At 47.2% G+C, this 20,255-nt stretch overlaps 3 protein-coding genes across 3 annotated transcripts; all 3 read right to left on the bottom strand.

The window, feature by feature from the left end:
* Positions 1–1,330: 1,330 nt before the first annotated feature.
* Positions 1,331–4,191, bottom strand: PtA15_7A667 (uncharacterized protein; the record flags this gene model as incomplete). The annotated part of the gene is made up of 2 exons (XM_053171297.1): positions 1,331–1,356; positions 3,741–4,191. 2 exons carry the CDS (start codon positions 4,189–4,191, stop codon positions 1,331–1,333), a joined length of 477 nt encoding a protein of 158 aa, XP_053022493.1.
* Positions 4,192–5,666: 1,475 nt separating this feature from the next.
* On the bottom strand, positions 5,667–6,010 carry PtA15_7A666 (uncharacterized protein; the record flags this gene model as incomplete). The annotated part of the gene is made up of 2 exons (XM_053171296.1): positions 5,667–5,677; positions 5,740–6,010. 2 exons carry the CDS (start codon positions 6,008–6,010, stop codon positions 5,667–5,669), a joined length of 282 nt encoding a protein of 93 aa, XP_053022492.1.
* A 3,838-nt stretch (positions 6,011–9,848) lies between these two features.
* PtA15_7A665 (uncharacterized protein) lies at positions 9,849–10,681 on the bottom strand (the record flags this gene model as incomplete). Its single annotated transcript, XM_053171295.1, has 4 exons — positions 9,849–10,205; positions 10,265–10,352; positions 10,416–10,535; positions 10,626–10,681. The coding sequence occupies 4 exons, from the start codon at positions 10,679–10,681 to the stop codon at positions 9,849–9,851; spliced, it is 621 nt and encodes a 206-aa protein (XP_053022491.1).
* Positions 10,682–20,255: the final 9,574 nt, after the last annotated feature.

Here is a 20,255-nt window from a genome sequence, read left to right as displayed (position 1 = left end):
TGGCGGGTACCCGCCGACCTTGGGCGGGTACCCGCCAGCGGATAGCAGGTACCCGCCCGCGGGTTTGTTTGGCCATCTCTAAATCACGTCAAGGTGAATGAGAAGGTACCTGGCAAAGGTTTATGTGGTAATTCTGTTTCTTATCTACATACATATATGCATCTCAAAAACCTGAACTGTGTACCTACCTGTCTTTCATATTTATGCACAAGTTATTAGGGGGGTTCACATTTGACTTTTTGGCTCCTGGTGACCCCATAAAATCTTTCTTGCTGGTGCACATTTGTGCCATAAAATTACGGTAAACCATTTCTGGTCATCCAACAAGGACCATAAAAATTTAGACTCATAAGTGTACACACCGGCACCCCTTTCAATGACCGGCCATCACCTGGAATACATACCTCCATCCAATGGCCAGTCAACACGGGTCATCAGGTTGAGTACACGCTCAACTCACAGTCCCCAACACCGGCAATGGGACACACTCATACACCCCACTCGGACATTGGGTGGATACACATGCCACTCAATGACTCGGTCGGGTCATCGATTGGATACCTGCTCCACTCAATGGCCGGACGCGGCACTCAATGGCCGGACCCGGTCATCAAGTGGATACACACTCCACTTGATGGCCGGACCGGGTCATTGAGTGGATACACACTCCACTCATGGACCAACCCGGTCATTGAGTGGAGCGGGTATCCACTTGATGACCCGGTCCAGCCATTGAGTGGAGTGTGTATCCACTCAATGACTGGGTCCGGCCATTGAGTGGATCTGGATGACCCAACCGGATCATCAAGTGGAGTTGTACCCACTCGATGACCGGGTATTGGTTACCCACTCACTTGATGACCTTTGGGTCATTGGTCATCAAGTGAGTATGTATCCACTCAATGACTGGGTTGGCCATTGAGTGGGGGAGTGCGTACCCACTTGATGAACAGTTAGTGGTGATCCACTCAATGACCGGGTAGTGGTGATCCACTTGATGACCCAAGTGGATTATGTATCCACCCAATGACCGGGTTGGTCATTGAGTGAGGTGCATGGGTGTGTCCTGCTTGACCTGATGATATTGATTGGTCATTGGTTGAGGTGTATGGTAAATACAGGCATATGAGATCAATGGCCAGTCTTGATGTCTCAACCCGCCCGGGTTCATGGTGTGATGGGCAAGGATGGGCGCCAGTACGTTTCCGTTGCTCTGCCAGCATAAAACCTTCCTGGGGTGAGGTTAAAATTTAATTGCGCAGCTTGCGCATCTCTCCTGGTGAGGTGATGAAATCTTTCTGGTGAAAGTCAATCATGAACCCCCCTATTATCAGTTGCTACTTGCATTCCCTCTTCCTAATAAATAGCTGCAACAACAAAGCAGACCAATCAAAGATTTACAGAAAGCTCTCAAGGAGCTCTCATATGCGGCCAACAGCCTTCAATAGTTCCTTATTATCACTCAATTTCTACCAAAAATATTCTCACAAGCATCATCCCTTCTTACAAGTTACAACAGAAATTTCCCCGGTTTATAATTCCAGGGGTTTTTTTTTTTCCTGTGCCCAAGGTTGAAAGGGCTAAAAACCATGAAAATGCAAACAAAAAGCCAACATAGACCAACTGGCAAAAAGAAAACAACATGAGAATATGGGTGGGACAAGTACACAAGAGAAGATGACACCATAAGTCATCGTGGCGGCCACTTCTGTTTGCTCATAACAGAAAGTGAAAAAAGAGAGGCCAGGGCTAGTGAGATGAATTGAATCTGATTGCTTTTGACAACACAACATGTAGAAGTAATGATAATCATCTGGAAGCCGTTGAAAGGGCGCCTGGTACACAGTCAAGGGTCGGGCAGATTTGCAAAGCATGGTGCATTTTGTAACCTCAGGAATGGCATGTCACTGCCTGCATATAAATCTTTACTCTCCAAAAAGATCCAAATACATCTTTTCATACCTTTTATTTTGAATCAGCTGGTGGTATTGCACAAAACTCCTATCATGCAATACATCTCGAGCCACGCAGCCATTAGAGTACACTAAGACAAGGTCGAAGAAATGCAGAGAGGGGAGAAATATTATACTATGAACATGTAGTTTCGAGTATGGCATCTCAATAGGAAAATCATCACTAACAGAATTTTGAATAGTGGTCTAAATAGATATGCATAAACCAATTTTTTTCCTGGCCAAAAAGGGAGACCCTACCGACGTGAATCAAGTTGACGGTTTAGAAGGTACCCACTCGATGTCTGTCGATTCGCCGAGCCAAAAATCTTTCAAGATCGCGGGTAGTTTGATGCCCGTGACCTTGTTATTCTGGTCCAGGATGACGCCGTTCTCGACCAGACTTACGATCAGCCGGGGCATTGCTGCAGCGGTGGCGTTGAGAGTGTGGACGTAAGCCGGCTTGTCGTTTCCTCTCCGGCTCGGAACCGGCTTGCTCTCCGGGTCGCCTTCTCCTGAGTCCTGATTTCCCGTACAGGGATCGGGACACGGTTGGCGCACTTTGGAGCGGATCCCGAGCCGCCGGGATTGGTAATCCGTACAGTTTGAGGCTGACGAGACCTAGGTATAGATGTGCGGTGGCTGAGTGTTGGGAATTCTGTCGGGAGGATTTCCCAGGCAAACACAAATTCATCACTTACCTCTCCCCATCTTCCCCGCCCTGGCATCCACGTCTCAATATCATATTTGTGGTAGGCCGATGCACCTAACTCCTGACTTGACATCTCCAAGACCCTTTTGTTTTTGGGAAAGACGTTAATCGATGGCTTCACCAAGTTTTAATGGATAAATCCATGTTTTTCAAGAACAAAACGAAATACCTGTATGGAAGATTAAGACTGGCAACGATCTGAATCTGAAGCTCGAGCATCTTTTGAAGCATCTTCTCACTCGTTGCGAGGTCAGAGTGGGTAATAGCTATGAGTTCAACTTTCTTAAACTGATGAATTCGATATAAGCCTCGACTTTCACTTCCTCTCGCGCCAGCTTCGGCCCTATAAGCTGTTCCTAGACTGACGAGCTGGATGGCCCTCAATGGGAATGAGGGGCAAATCTTGTTGGGGAGGGTGGATGAGTGAAAGGAGCCCACGAGGGGGATTTCGGCCGTTGCGGCGAGACAGAGATTGGGGGTCGAGAGATGCTCTAACGATCGATCTCCTTCCTCCGAGTTGGTGTCGTTGGTTTTGTGGGTCGAGACGAAGTACGTGTGATTGGATTCGCCCCCGTCCCGGGGAGAAAAGCCGCATCGCTCTGAGAGTTCGGTTCGGACGATGTCTGGCCCCAGGGTGAGATGCCAGCCGGACTGAACGGCAGTGGAGATCGCATACTGCGTTAGCGCGAGCTCGAGAAAGGCGCCGTTGCCGAGCAGAAAGGGGAACGACGGCCCGGTCGTCTTCTGTCCGTCTGTGAACGATAACCATCCTAGTTCGGTCATGATTTTGAGATGGTCCCGGTGAGGGTCTGGTGGGCGAGAAGGAACTTCGAAAGAGTTGAAGGGCAGTGGGTCGGCAGAAAGCGTTGAGCCGGAAGACAGAGAAACGATCTCGGATTGTTCGTACGCGCCGATCGGAACACTGGGGTGGATGTCGTTGGGAAGTTGTGTGGCCAAATCCAACAGGCGTTGTTCCAAGGTGACCCCATCCTTGGATAAGTTCGAGATCGCATCCTTGAGGGCGGCTGCCTCGGAGTGGTAATCCTTCACCTGGGCAGCAAGCTCTAGATTTCCACCGAGTGATTGATGAAGCGAATCGTTTGTCCTCTTGCTTAGCGGCGGTGACTGGTTCATCGAGAGCTCCTCGTCGTCCCGTCCCCGATCCTGCAAGCCGTCTTTCGTGCCAGGAGTCAGGCTACCGATGGCCTCCTTGATCTTGTTTCCAAGCGAGTTCTGGCGCTGCTTGGCTTCGACCAGTTTCTTGGACAGGTTCTTGAACTCGGCGTAGAGATAGGCCACGTCCTCGATCGCGTCGGGCGTCAGATGAGACTTCCGATCCACCAGATTCTTCGCACACGCATTCCTGTTCGCCGTGATCCTGTTGTAATCGATCACCGGCCTCGGTGGGTGGGCGGGGACGGCTGTTCCGGAGGAGCTGCTGGCCGATGCGGCGGATGCCGAGAATCGACGCCGGAGACAGAGGGAGAGCGAGCAGGGAAGTTGAGTCGAGCCAGTCATCATCGTCATGGTTGGCCGCAGGAGATGGCAACCCCCGAACTTAGCTAAGTCCCTCCTGGGCGCGAAGCGCCCGCCTCCGAGAGAGGGACTTATGGATTTTTTATGCAGAAGTACACCTTCTTTACTTGGCCATATCTTTCCCAAAACTCATCCAAACAACTTCATGGAACATGTAATGAGTAGTCAAGAAGCTCAGCTACATTCTAAAATTTTTCTTGCATTTTTTAAGTAACTTGTTGCCACCAAACAACCCAAGGAATTGGGGTCTCAGTTTTTTCGCACGCGGAGGCATGCATTTTGCGGCCCCGCGCGGTCAGACAAAACTACAGAATGATGGACTTGGGACACCCATTTTTGGGGTCCCCAAAATTGGTGAGGAGAAAGGCAAGATAAAGGCCTTTGCTCTCATCTTTTCCATGACACTCTACCTAGTGGGGTTGAAAAGTTATTCAAGTTTTCAATTTTTCCCTGCCAAATTCAAAAAACTTGTCAGGCCAAAAAACTTCACTCATTCCCTAGCTTAACTAAGCCTCTCAAACAGAGGGTCCGGGGGACCCCGCCCGGAGGGCTCTCCATAGGAGAGGCTTATGAATAATGTCTGCAGGCTGGCAGACAAAGGAAGGATTTTCAATCCTAAAAACACAAAAACGGAAGTTAAAAATCAGCAACATATGTACCAGAAAAACTGAATAGACAGTTTTTTTGGCAGTACTGATGAGCACCCTCACCCAAGTTTTTGAGGCATAAACTCTAAAACTGATTGAAGGAATCCATTTTGAAGGTCAAAGGAATCCTGAAGTATATTCAATTGCTCTGAAGATCCAATTTTGGATTTTCTAATAATATGCACAATTGAATATCCTATCTGCAACAATTGGGTGGCTACAGGTGTAGGATCTACAGATATCTGCAGGCTTGTGAATCCAATATCCACAAGGCATGATGGTTGTAATTCCTTGGTTTACATTTCTTTGTTTTTATTTATTTACTAGAGGCTACAGCGGCTGCGCCGCTGCAGGTTATAGCACAAGTCTCACCTCCAGGTATGATCCCACATCAGGTTCTAAAGTCCTGTGTTTAATCCCTCCATCTAGCCAGACTTCACAGCTCACATGGCCAATTCAACCCTCAAATCCCTCACAAAAACTTCCCATTCTTCTTTGAGACAGCTCCTTGGATTCCCTCTCTGTGCAAGATTACCCTCTCCACCTGACCCATCACCTGAATCAAACTCATCAAAAGTCAAAATTTCCTATCTTATCCTGTGTATGTATTTTATCTTTTCAAATTGGTCTCTGGAAACTTCCTCCTATCATCAAATATCTGATATAGGAATTCTTTTGGCCCAGCCATGCATGAAATGAGTCCTTAAAGTATGTATTAGCAGCTTATTTCTCATGAGGTGCTGAGATATGTCTATTTCAAATTCAAATAAATTTTGGCTGGTTTGCATAAAATTCCACTTGAGCCGGGCGCCAATCGGATCAGCGAATGCCTGTGGAGAGGGGTATTGTTCCTGGAGATGGTGGTGATGAGAGTGGGTGGGTTGGGTGGTACGTTTCTGGATGCTGAGGAAGATGAGATGCATCAGGCAACGGTCCCTGAACCGGCGAGGAATTCCATTGGCTTCCAGGAAACGGGTCATGGTCTGGACGCGATCGACGATGCGCTCGAAGGCCTCCTCTACCCGCCAGTCTTGTTTGATTGTCAGGTAAAACGGGGCGGGGAAATCCCTCTTCTTGTCGGCCCAATCCAGATCGTCCTTGAGGAACAGGACGCGCTCTATCATCTCCAGGATGATGTCACTGGGCATGATTTTCTTAAACATGATCGGCGGGTATTGTCGGAGATGATCAGTAGATTGGACCAGCGCGTGTCTAGGTGGAAGGGGCGCTCGATGTTGAGGTTCACAGGTTGTATGCTTTCACACATTCTCTTTCTTCTTTTTTCTGTGACATTCATGCTGTAGTGTAGTTCTGGAGCAGCGGGCGCGGAAGATCCTTTCCTCATCCTTCCTTGCCCATCATCATCTTGACACCTCTTCGTGTCTCGCTGCTCCAGGTTAGTTTCTTCTAGGGATGATAATCGGGCCGGCCGGCCAGCGGGCGGCCCGAACCCGCCCCGGGTTCGGGTCGGGTTCGGGCGACGCCTTGCGAGAAAAAATCAATGTCGGCCCGACCCGGCAGACCCGCCACTGTATCCGGGCCGGGGCGGGCGGCCCGTCGGGTCCCGCCGGGCCACCCCTGAATAGGCCGGGGGCGGGGACCCAAGCGGATATCGTGTGCACTGTGAGTCTCACATGATACAGCTAGCGCCACCGATCCCCTGCCACCCACCACCATCCAGCCACCACCGCCGTCGAATCCCCCACCATCCAGCCACCACCACCGCCATCCTCCTCAGCCCCACACCCCTCCCCACCGCCCCCCATAGCCAAAGAGCAGTGCACGACTGCAACAGTGCACGACTGAACCAAAAAAATACACACCCCACCACTCCCCCCACCGCCGTCGCATCCACCACCGCCGTCGCATCCACCACCGCTGTCGAATCCACCCGTTCAACCACCACCCCCAAATCTATCAGATATCCGCTTGCCAACTACGAACCAGAACACCTATTGACTCTCGGCTATCAACTTTTGGCGTCAACCCTTGACTACATGGCTGAATCGACTGGCGAGGAAAGCAACATTCCAGTCTCTTCCACTGGACCGAATATGCAACCAAATCGATCTGGTGATGACCCGCCTCCAACTCCACTGCCAGCAGATACCCAGAGCGAATCACAAGAAGAGATCAGCGGCAGCCAATCGAAGAGGCGAAAACTCACGAGTGGTGTGTGGGAGCACTTCTCCAAGTTCATAGGTGAGTTATTATCTTTCTGCTTTCCTGAATCTTCCCATATTTCCTGCTCTAGCCATTCCAATATTATACTAACATTCTTAATTTCTTTGGTATGGGCATCATTTTCTAGACACAGATGGCAAGGAGAAGGCCAAGTGCAATTACTGCGAAGTGAAGCTTGTAGGCGCCTCGTCCGCTGGAACCAACCATCTCCATCAACACTCGAAGAAATGTCTCGTTGAGAAAGGCGGTGTCATGGTGAAACAAGGTCTTTTGAACTTTAGCTCGTCGATCAAATCTGCCGGCCACACCGTCTGGATATACAATCAAGATCAATCTCGCAAACGAATGGCAGAAATGGTAATTCAACATGAATACCCCTTTGCAATGGCTGAGCACGAAGGCTTTGTCAATTTCATGAAAGAAACTCAGCCTCAATTCAAGATGCCCGGACGCCAGACTCTGCGAAACAATTGCATCAAATTGTTCAACAAACAAAAAGCGACCTTTATCGCTCTCATCGCCAAGGACGCCGACCATGTTGCACTCACAACCGATCTATGGACGGCCTCCGATCTCACTGGATATATGGTGATCACGGCCCACTATATCAGCGCACAATGGAGCCTTGAGAAGTTAATCATCAGTTTCCGACCACTTCCGCCTCCGCACTCCAGCCCTGCTATTTCCGACCGACTCAGTCAAGTACTACGTGATTGGAAGCTTATCAACAAGCTAGCTTTTGTCACAGTTGACAACGCAGCCTCAAACACAGCAGCCCTTGTTAGACTTCGACGATATGTGGATGATCGCTCTGCTACTCCGGGCGGTGCAACCTTGTGTTATTTCCATGTGCGCTGCTTAGCCCACATCATCAACCTCATCGTCAAGGATGGGCTCAAATTCTCCGGTTCAGCTGTTGATCAACTACGCAACAGTGTTCATTACATCCACGGATCACCAAGCCGCATGGATGCCTTTGAAAAGGCGCTCACTGCAGTTGACATTGAACTCGACAAGAAACAACCTTGTAAGGACGTTCCGACGCGGTGGAACTCCACTTACCTAATGATTGAGTCTTCCTTACCCTACAAGCTAGCCTTTGAGGAACTAGCGATCCAAGACGATAAGTATGACTACTGCCCGACCGAGGCTCAATGGGAGGAACTGGCTTCAATGGAAAACTTCCTTGAGCCATTTTATCAAGGTTGGTGTTTATTTTTCTTCTCAATTTTGTTTATTGGACCATTTTGGACCGAGTCACTTATATCGGTCTTGTTTTAGCAACGGTTTTGTTGAGTGGCACCCAATATCCAACCATCAATTATGGATATCGAGCGATGTCGGCCGTTGAACATCAACTAAACCATTATGCGGCCCATCCAAGCGATCTCGTGAACCTCAAAGACATGATCAAGCCGATGAAGGCCAAATTTGAAAAGTATTGGGAACCATCAAAGGAACTCCTGGCCGTTGGTCTTATTCTTGACCCCCGTTTTAAGATGCGATACCTCCGCTTTCATCTCAAGCAGCACACCGCGCCCGACCAGGACATCAATGAATTTGTCGGAAATGTGCGATCGACCGTCTTTCAACTATGGAACCTGTATGCTCCAGCTTCATCATCTGCCGCTGAGCCAACCGCCAATCAAAATCAAACAAGGCCAACGAAGGCAATCAACAAGGACTTGACTGCCTTCCATCAGTACATGGCTGGAACCGTTGAAGCTTCGCCGAATGCACCTGCGGCTGAGTTGGATCTTTACCTCGAAGAACGAAATGTGATCCTCTCCGACGATTCTGATTCCGAGTTTGACCTGCTTGGCTGGTGGAAAATGAATTCACCTCGATTCCCATCACTATCAAAGATTGCCAGGACAGTGCTCATGGTCCCAACAACATCAGTAGCCTCTGAGTCGGCTTTCTCTACAGGCGGGCGAGTTCTTGATGATGATTGAATGCACCTGAATGAAGATTCTGTCGAGGCATTGATCTGCTCTCAAGACTGGATCAAGGCTGCCAAGCGGGCAGCCTTGCAGTGATTTTTCATGTTATTTCCCTCGTCATTACTAAATTTATACACGCAAATTATTTTTTCACCAATGTTTTTTCACTGCTCCTCCCTGGGAATCAAGTAGAAACAATTTTGAAGGCTATTTATCCTAAATTCTTATTTTTATTTTTATTTTTCTGGCTCCTTATGGTTTTTGGGCGGGGCCCGCCGGCAGCCCGCGGGCTGTCCATGGGCAGCCCGAGTCATAAACGGGTTTGGGTTTGGACATCATTTGAATGAGGCTGGCCCGGCCCGGCCCGTCCATCAAGTTCCCGGGCTGCGTCGGGCCAGCCCGCGGGCGGCCCGAGCCCGCCCGATTACCATCCCTGGTTTCTTCTTCTTTTCTTTTCTTCCTTGTTGTTTATCTCTCTTTCTCATTTTTCTCTGAGTGTGCAATGAATGTCTTATCCTTCCTCGCCCATCATCATCTCGACACCGCTTCGTGTCTCGCTGCTCCAGTCATCCATTGCAACACTCGAGGCCGGCATGGCCAGTCCATAGGGTGGAGAGGAGGATCAGTCGCCAGGACCGGGATCGGAGGATGTCGGGGCCGAGCCGGGCCAGCGCGCCGTCGATGAGCTCGAGGACCAGGCCGAAGTCGACAGCCAGTGCAGGGGGAGAGAGCAGGAGAGGGTTCAGGATGGCCTGGAGGCCGACCGCCTGGCTCCACATGTGGCAATGAGCCTTGAGCCGGCCGCCGCACAAGGTGTTGTCGCGCTCAGTCAGGCTCAGGTTGAATTGAGCATCTACCCGACCACATATTTGGCCTAGAAGAGAATCAGTCCGGTCCTCCAAAGCAACGGCTTGCAGGCCTGGCTTGGGAGAAGCTCGTGGAACTCCGATGAGCTCATGGGCTGGTTGGGTCCGTCGGGCTGTGTGCGATGGATGAGCTGACCCTTGGACCAACAAGATAATTTGATTGAGCGGAGCAACTCGTGCTGTGAGACTTGAGGACGCTTGATGAGCTCCTTGGGGCGATTGGCGGAGCGCAGAAGAGTTGAGAGGATATAAGGATCCTTGAGCTCGTCCAAGCTGTCATGAACAGTCTGTCCCAGCAGCCGTTTGACCGGAATTGACGATGGGCGAGCTTGTTGGAGTGGCAGGCCAAATGCCTTCTCCCGTACCTGGATCCAAAGAAGTTATTGTGAGCTACACACTCCCCAAAACATGAAAGTACTCTTACTTCTGTTGCCCTTGGTTGTTGGGCAATGTCAGACTGGGTGGCGCGCTTGAGGTGGACAAACTGGGCCGAGAGCTCGCGGACGATCGAGCTGAGCCGGTGGCAGTTGAGCGAGCAGAACTTGAGAAGCCGGGTCTCTCAGCGGTCCGGGGACTCTTCGGAGCCGGACCAGTAGGCAATCCGGTTCTTGATCTTTTGCGGGACGATGGTCCAGTTGGAAGCGGAGACAAAGAAGCAGGTTTTGAAGGCCTGGTTGAACGATTGAGGGGGAAGCCTGATCCGAAAAAATGACCGGATATTCCATGAACCTGGAAAGGATATTCCGCAGGAACAAGGGTTGATGTTAGCACATGGAGTGGGAGACGGTCTGCCAGGCAACAGCGTTGCGGTGATGGCAAGTGCAAGATTGAAGTAATACATACCCAGGGCCGCACAAATTGTATCTGACTCCTGAGGCAGTGGCGTGGCAGTGGCATGTTGTTGTTGCCTAGCATGTGGACGAGCCAAGGAGTTGGCTAGTGATTTGGCATGCGTGGCTATATAAGGAGGTCATGTCCCCTCCCATTGATCCCCAGGGCGTCCTCTGCCGCTGTACTTCCAGCGTGCGGTTTGCCCTCAAGCCCCTCCGCTGTTGCACTTGCACAGTTTGAGGGGCTAAAGAGTGGGCCCCCCACTGGTCTGTAGCCTTAGCTGCGGGCTGGGGGCCTTCAAGTCCATCCCTTTTGACCCGGGCGCTTGACGCGGGCTGGGGGGTGAGCCTGTGGACACAGCATTTTGCTGGTGCTGGGGGGCTAGGTTGCATTTTTTTTTATCATTTTTTAGGGGAGATTTGTGTTGTTTGGCATGATTTTTTGTAAAAGGGGAAACCCTTGATTTTTTTTTCCTCTCATTTTATGTATTTCTAGGGGGAACCCATGAATTTTTTTTTTGTGAGTTGGAAAAAACTGTGTCTTTAATAAACTTGGATTTTGAAAACATTAGTACAGCAAAAATAATAAGGATTGGGGAGATGAGACCAGCGCCATTTGAAAGCTGAGATCAAGAAGTGTAATTTGGCTCTGGGGCAGGTCCACAGGAGCTGAGGGGGAGGCTGGGAGATGCTAAGTATTTTTCCTTCAGCCATTGGTGATTTCTTTCTCAGCCAAAATTTTGACTTTGTGCACAAGTCCCTCCCTGCGGGAGGGGCCGCTTTGTGGCCAGCCACAGCGAGCCTCCCACCAGGGGGGACTTGTGTCAAGTTAGACTCATTCCTAAGTCCCTCCTTCGGAGGTGGGCGCTTTGCGCCCAGGAGGCACCTAGCTAAGTTGGGGCAACCCCCCCAGCCCGGACTGGAAACCTATATTTATGCACAGATTATGCATTCCTCAACGCCCACAACAGCACACACTACAAACATTTATTATTTTGCCCAAAAAAAAAATCAACATGAAAAAAATACAGACTTACTTCGCGCACTGCGGAAAACTCTTTGCGCACTGTGGGGGTTGTCGTCTCGACGTCCAGCCCCCAGTGCGCGCTTCTGCCACGGCTCTTTGCGCACTGCATTTTCCGCCAAAAAAACGGCTTGCATTTCTTGAGATATTTTTTGATGAATCAATAGAATGACTTTTTATGATTCCCCTAAAAAATAATCAAGTCATTTAGGGGTCTCCTTGAGCCTAGAGAAAATTGACATGAAAAAATCATATTTTAACGCGGCAGGGACCTGTAATATCGCTTCCTGTGCCCCAGTAGCCCCAAAAATTTCACATTATCATGGAACATGTGAAAATTCATGACCTGATAATTTTCAGAATTTTTCCCAGAGATACAAGGGGTGCGCGGCAGGCTTAGTAGGAAAATTACTGCTAACTGTATAGCTTTTTTGTTACACACCCAAACATTCCCAAAATTTCAGAAATGTTTCCATTGTGGATATCCTCCGCGCCATAAATTTCTTGGCAACATTGTGTCATGATAACATGAGATGTAGTGCGGCGGGCTCAGTTGGAAAATGACTGCTAACTTATCTCATGTTTTAATGACACACTAGTGCTAAGAGCTTTATGGCGCAGAGAATATGCAAAATTGAAACATTCCTGAAAATTTCAGACTGTTTCAGCGTGTAACAAAAAATCTATACATGTAGCCGCCATTTTCCTACTAAGCCCGCCACGCACCCCTTATATCTCATGTTATCATGACACACTATTTCCAAGAAATTTATGGCGCGGAGAATATCCACAATGAAAACATTTCTGAAATTTTGGGACTGTTTGGGTGTGTAACAAAAAAGCTATACAGTTAGCAGTAATTTTCCTATTAAGCCTGCTGCGCACCCCTTATATCTCATTTTATAATGACACACTATTGCTAGGAATTTCAGGGAATTAATTTAAAGCATATTTCTCTGTGCTCTCAAAATTTTGTACCTTTGTTGTGTGTAACAAAAAAGTTATACATAAACGCAAAATAATAAACGCAATACCTATTTGGGCTAAAGGAAAGCTGGTGAAAATTCTGAAAATTATCAGGTCATGAATTTGCACATGTACCATGAGACTGAAATTTTTGGGGCTACTGGGGCACAGGAAGCGATATTACAGGTCCCTGCCGCCATAAAATATGATTTTTTCATGTCAATTTTCTCTAGGCTCAAGGAGACCCCTAAATGACTTGATTATTTTTTAGGGGAATCAGAAAAAGGCATTCTATTGATTCATCAAAAAATATCTCAAGAAATGCAAGCCGTTTTTTGGGGGAAATGCACAGTGCGCAAAGAGCCATGGCGAAAGCGCGCACTGGGGGCGGGATGTCAAGACGACGACCCCCACAGTGCGCAAAGAGTTTCTTGCAGTGCGTGAAGTAAGTCCAAAAAAATAAAACCAAAATTTCACTCAGGGGAACAAACTGAGCATGCTGAGCCAAAAAAATAAAATGTCCCAAACTGAGCAAGAATCATTGGACAATGTTTTGGGATGTTTTTTTTTCACGGGCCTGGCGGGCCTTGGGCGGGCCTGAGACGGGCCTGCCCCAAAAGCACATTGGGTCAGTATTAAAGGAGTTTTACCTTGCCCTGGGAGCTTCTTGGGCTTTTGATAGGCTCAAAATCTCAACAAGGGCTTTTGGTGGTCTAGAAGTATCAACCTGGGCCACTGAATAGCCCATGGGCCTTTGAATTCCCAAAAAGCCCACCATGAGCCCCCACATAGCTAATGGGCTCTTGGTGGCCCATGAAGATCCCTATGGGCCAACAGATACTTCCATCATGGGATCCCATGGGCTTTTTGCCTCCTTTCTGGGCCACAAAAAGCCCATGGGGAGATTTTTGTACCACCAAAAGCCCATGAGGATATCTGTTGGCCCATGGAGATCTTCATGGGCCACCAAAAGCCCATGAGGGTATCTGTTGGCCCATGGGGAACTTCATGGGCTACCAAGAGCCCATTAGCTATGTGGGGGCTCTTGGTGGGCTTTCTGGGAATTCAAAGGCCCATGGGCTATTCAGTGGCCCGGGTTGATACTTCTAGACCACCAAAAGCCCATGTTGAGATTTTGGGCCCATCAAAAGCCCAAGAAGCTCCCAGGGCAATGCAAAACTCCTTTAATACTGACCCAATGTGCTTTTGGGGCAGGCCCGTCTCAGGCCCGCTCAAGGCTTGCTCAAGCCCGCTCCAGGCCCGCCAGGCCCGTGAGAAAAAACCATCCCAAAACATTGTCCAATGGTTTTTGCTCAGTTTGGGACATTTTATTTTTTTGGCTCAGCATGCTCAGTTTGTTCCCCTGAGTGAAATTTTGGTTTTATTTTTTCATGTTGACTTTTTTTTTTTTTTGGGCAAAATAATAAATGTTTGTAGTGACATCATCTGATCACCATCCCAGCTACCTCCAAGGGTGCTGCTTCCAGAAAATATGTAAACACACTCAACACTGCAGGTTGCTGTCATCCACAAGCCTGCTACATATTATTGCTAACCTGGCGCGCATCTCTTGCAAGCTACATGCTTGCCATGACATCCAGCTCAATCCTCAACCAAGTTTAGTCAATGACCAGACTTTTGGTCACTTTTCTGTAACAGTGACAACTATAAAGTTTTTTAGGGGGCCAGGCAGCACCGTTTGGCCAGGAGCCTTTTCACCTTTTTACATGGTACATAGCTCTGCAACCAAGATGTGAAACACAGCTTTCTGTAACTGGATCATCTTTTCTATGTTTATCATCAGAATTGTTCTATTACTATATATGTCGTAATAGGAGTGTGCCAAAGCACACGCCGTCATAGGAGTGTGCCAAAGCACACTCTGTTATAGGAGTGTGCCAAAGCACACTCTGTTATAGGAGTGTGCCAAAGCACACTCTGTTATAGGAGTGTGCCAAAGCACACTCTGTTATAGGAGTGTGCCAAAGCACACTCTGTTATAGGAGTGTGCCAAAGCACACTCTGTTATAGGAGTGTGCCAAAGCACACTCTGTTATAGGAGTGTGCCAAAGCACACTCTGTTATAGGAGTGTGCCAAAGCACACTCTGTTATAGGAGTGTGCCAAAGCACACTCTGTTATAGGAGTGTGCCAAAGCACACTCTGTTATAGGAGTGTGCCAAAGCACACTCTGTTATAGGAGTGTGCCAAAGCACACTCTGTTATAGGAGTGTGCCAAAGCACACTCTGTTATAGGAGTGTGCCAAAGCACACTCTGTTATAGGAGTGTGCCAAAGCACACTCTGTTATAGGAGTGTGTCTGTTATAGGAGTGTGCCAAAGCACACTCTGTTATAGGAGTGTGCCAAAGCACACTCTGTTATAGGAGTGTGCCAAAGCACACTCTGTTATAGGAGTGTGCCAAAGCACACTCTGTTATAGGAGTGTGCCAAAGCACACTCTGTTATAGGAGTGTGCCAAAGCACACTCTGTTATAGGAGTGTGCCAAAGCACACTCTGTTATAGGAGTGTGCCAAAGCACACTCTGTTATAGGAGTGTGCCAAAGCACACTCCGTTATAGGAGTGTGCTTTGGGATACAAGGTATCCTGTATTTCTTACTGGATATCCCACTCAGGATATCTGGTGGTGGTTGAAGTGGTTGCATGGTGAGTGTTGTGATCAAAAAACCCTTGAAGATGCATTGCTCCACCTAGACCTCCTCTTGACTCCCACATGCTCCAAATATGGAGTTTGCACACCCCATACTACAACAGTGAGATCAATTGTTGAAACCGCTGGCAGTGACTGGGTGGAGTTGGTTTGAGTTGAGTTTGTGGTGCATTAACTTCTGAGTTGGAGTGTGAAGATCCATCTGCAGCCGGTTGACCAGGGTCCCGGTGTTTGACCGGGTCCAGCCAAGACCCCTCAACCAGGCGGCCTGGTCTGTTGCTGTATGTCGTTGTGACTACATATTTATCCTTCTGGGTGTGCTGGCTGCCTGAAACGTTCACAAGGTTCAATCCATCCTACACGTGCCACGATTTGGTACAAATTACAATCTGCAAAACTGGCACTATTGTCACATTCCCGTTTGGACTGGATTATGCAATTGTACAGGAAATGTAAATCCCAAAATAGAGGACTTTCTTGAAAAACTCATGAGCCTCTGATCACCAGGTTCATTTTTCTCCTGAGCCTCTTCTCAAGGGAAACTGCTTGGAAGGGCTGTTGAGATCAACGTGAATATTTACATGTTTGTGTGGCTGACGGGGGATGTCCTGACCAGAGTGAGACTAAAGGCTGGTATTTTGGTAGAAATGTCCGCTAATTGCCCTCTTCAAGAATATATGTGTCCGGGCTTTGTGATTATCCGTGACTCGGCTCCGCACTGCTACTTTCCGCTAGCCTTCAGCGCTCCTCTCTGAGCCTGATCTATAGCGTAATAATCCGCAAGTGAATAAAGCTCCGCATTCCGCAAGTAACTCCGTAAGTAAAGGTAAGGTCACGTAAAACTCTCCTAATACTCTAGTACGTCCGTAAGTGTAAGTACAATACGTAAGGTGATAGGATAGTAGGAAAAGAAAAGAGAAAAGAAACCGTGAGCCTCCACGCGCATCGCTGTTCCCACCCAATTCCGCAGATCCAAAAATTTCCCGCACTAGTCCTTCAGCAACAAAGGGTAGTTACGCTACGCGTAAAGCATAGATAAAGGTAACGTAACAGAATTTCTGCCGTTATCTATGCGTTACGCGTTACGCGTACCGTTGGTGCAATTACGTTATCGCACCACAGGAAGGCCCTTATTTTTATGTTATTTACGTTATTGGGGCACGCATGGCCCCTGATAACAAGCAAATATCAAGGCAAAAACAGCCTCCAATGGTCTGTTTTTGCGTTGGCCGCTGAAATCAAGCAAATATTGAGGCAAAAAAAGCCTCAATTGGTCTGTTTTTGCGTTATCCAGCGGATAACGCAATAACAGGCCGCTTTTTTGAGGCCCATTACGTTACACGCGGGGCTTAAAATGCCCCTGTTACTAGTAAAGTAACGGGGTTCCCCGGGTAACGAGGATAGTTACCTTACCCAAAAACGTTGGATAACGTAGAGTAACGTAACTACCCTTTGTTGCCTTCAGCTCCGCCTGCTTTCTGCACGTCATTGTCCCAGACTCCGCTCCTCTCCAAAGCTTTACCTCTCACCGTCCTCTTTCTAGCCCCCGCCAGTCAGCTTCTCACCACCGCCTCCGCTTCAGCTGACGCGCCGCTGCTACCAGTCCACCGCAGTCCAGCCCTGTCTTTCTGCTCCGGTCCAAATACCCAATCTGCAATATGTGCATTCCATCTGCGCGCGACTTTCCATAAGCTTTCTTAGTGTGCTTTCTGAGTACATCATCCTCAGTGCTTATGTCACTGGAATGCACTCTTCCTGAGCCGCTTTGTGCATTCCTGCCCGCACTATCTCCGCGTGGACATTCTACCATGCATGCCCATATAAATCACCACAACGGCCAGATCTTTTATGTATGTATTACCTCAATGGCCAGTGCAGACTGGCAAGATCCTATATGTATTTAATCCCTCAATGGCCAACGCAGACCGGCCATTGATCAGGGGAGTAATTGGAGTGCCAGGCTGTTCACTCCAAATGAACCTGGAGTGCAGGGCTGTGCACTCCAAAAAAGACCAGTTTTTGGAGTGAATTAGTTTTCACTCCAATAAAATTTGAGTGTGCACTAATTCACTCCATTTTTGTTGTGCATCTGGCAATTTTTTGGCATGCCTAAAGCCTGACACTTTTGGATATTGTAACTTTTTTGAAACTCCAATTTGCTTGGTTTTGGATAACATAACACCATTATGCAAGTAATTAGGGTTCTCAAAGTTGCAACATAGCGGCATATTTCATGAAAACATACAAACTTATTTGCAGGGACTTTCAAATTCTTCCCTGCTGTGTATGGCAGTATGTCACATTTGTATGTTTTCAACTTTGAGAACGCCACAAAACCTATCAATTGAAAGCCCCGCCACCACTGATCCTTCAGAATCACTGCACACCACAACAATCAATACTTGCATTTGACCCTCCCATGCCGGTAACGGTCCAAGGCCTGCACAGACGACTAGATTGAAGCCAGATCAGTTCAAAGTCTCCTGTAAGGAAGTTTTATCAATTTGTGGCCTCAGAAAGAGCACTGCCAGCATATTTGGCTGGGATGAAGTCATCCCGGCTTAACTGGGATTCACTCAACCAATTTAAAATGGTTGATCTCATCCAATGAAATATGAAAACAAGGGGGGTACCTTGTATTTATATTTCATCATTTGAGATCAACCAATTTTAAATTACTTGAGTTCATCCCAGTTTAACTGGGATAACCTTGACCCAGCCAATTATGCTGGCAGTGGAGTCGGTGGTGCAGAACAAACAGCTCCAAGCCCTGTTGCTCTCCAATTTGATTTGCAAGGGTGAGTTTCTTTCCATCTCTCTCCACACTCTTTTGGACCACATCCAATCCGCGCGCACATTTTGCCTAGCATAGCCCTGGTTGTCAATTGCCCTGACCCAGCGCCACCATGGTAACCTTGACAGAAGCAAGCCTTGCTAGATCAATTCCTGTGTTAAATGGTTGCTAAGAAACTGTCGGAACTTGCCGTCACCACCTTTGGGTGTTACATTGATGCATGTGGCAAACCCTCCCCGCTGCTTGGCTTACTTGGCGGCAGAATTGAACTGATTGCCATAGCATGTAGTAAATATTTGGAGTGTATAAAGTCAGCCCCTTTTTTTACAGTTGTGTGTACAAGTACAAAGAAAAAGCTGCACTCTAAGCCAGCTAAAAATACATTCATGTAGGAAAAGTAGCCATGTAAAAATAAAGGGGCAGGCTAAATCCACACCAAAAAATCACTTCATCCACTCCAAAAATGGAGTGAACAGTAGTCCACTCCAACTTTCATTGGAGTGAACCATAGTCTACTCCAAATTTTGTTGGAGTGAACAAAATTACACTCCAAAAAAGCCTGTTTTTTGGAGTGTACCCATGATGCACTCCAAAAATTTTGGAGTGAACCCAATTCCACTCCAAAAATATTTTTTCAAGGGAGATTTTTTTTTTTTTTTTTTTTTTGGAGTGCACAGATGTTTACTCCAAATTTATTGGAGTGGATTAAGGCTTCTCAAATTTAAAAAAAATGCAATTTTGAATCTGTATAATCAAAACTTGTAACTTAGAAAAATGTATATTCCAAGCTCTTGGGATGGAGTACCAGGAAAAATTTATAGCAGTAGTATGCAGGTTACATGAATCAACCTAATTGAATCCCCCCAAATTTATTTCTGGTGAAGTTTTAGTCATTGTAGAAACTGAAAGCATTGTACATACATCATTTTTGATGTATTTTAAATACACATATGATGCTGACATAAGGTTTTGTTCCTCTTTGAGAACCCTGAATTCTTTCACTAGAATATTGTGTAAAACCACTCCAATAAATTTGGAGTGAACGTCTGTGCACTCCAAAAAAATGAATCATCTTACTTTGGAAAAAATATTTTTGGAGTGGAATTGGGTTCACTCCAAAATTTTTGGAGTGCATCATGGGTACACTCCAAAAAACAGGCTTTTTTGGAGTGTAATTTTGTTCACTCCAACAAAATTTGGAGTAGACTATGGTTCACTCCAATGAAAGTTGGAGTGGACTACTGTTCACTCCATTTTTGGAGTGGATGAAGTAAATTTTTGGTGTGGATTTAGCCTGCCCCAAAATAAAACATGAAACATGAGTTGCAGAAATTTTGAATGTATTTGATCTTTGCCAAATACAGATACAGGGATGCTTGGAATTGGAACAATGTGCCAGATTTGTGAGATCAACTTGCTTCACCAAGCCTATAAATTCTCTTGAGGGACATTCATTCATTCACCCTGCCTTGAAGTTGTTTAAAAGGGGCAACACAAATCTGAGGACAAGAAATTTTGGTAGTTTGTTTAAGCTCACCACTTGACTTTTTTTCAATTCACTCATATTCAACAACTGAAAGGTATGAACTGACCATTGTGGTTTTGTACATTGATTAAAGAAAGCAATAAGTTCAACCAGGATAGCACCACCATTGCTGTTATCCTGAACAAGTAATCAAATTTTCAACACATCAGCTCCTAAAATTGGACAAAAATGCTCTGAAATTGAATGTATTGGCAAGGTACTTTATACGTACTGGGTTACGCTCTGGATCACGCCCTGGATCAAGTCCTGGATTAAGTGTTGGATCATTCCCTAATACAACTTTGAGGTTATTAGGGTCACAGCAACGAGAAACCAACTGACGGGGGCAGAAAGGCTTCTTTGTTTGAGGATCTGTCTGAGAGGATGCTGTAATTAAAACTTTAAGCAAGCAATACAAGTAAAATGTGAGAAAAACTGGCTGATCAATCACATTTATATTTAGCAATCATATGGTTTTACTTACTTGTGTTAGGAATTTTTGATTCTGCATTTGGATTATAGCAGAAAGCTTGGCCTTTTAGTGGTACACCTCCGGGAGAGAGAGTAGCTAAAGTACATGGACTGCCGGTTGGTAGCTTTGTGGAG

The sequence above is a fragment of the Puccinia triticina genome, chromosome 7A, assembly GCF_026914185.1.
Source record: "Puccinia triticina chromosome 7A, complete sequence".
NCBI classification, from domain to species: domain Eukaryota; kingdom Fungi; phylum Basidiomycota; class Pucciniomycetes; order Pucciniales; family Pucciniaceae; genus Puccinia; species Puccinia triticina.
The sequence above is the reverse complement of the archived record's forward strand: the minus strand, read 5'-3'. Positions and strand labels throughout refer to the sequence as shown.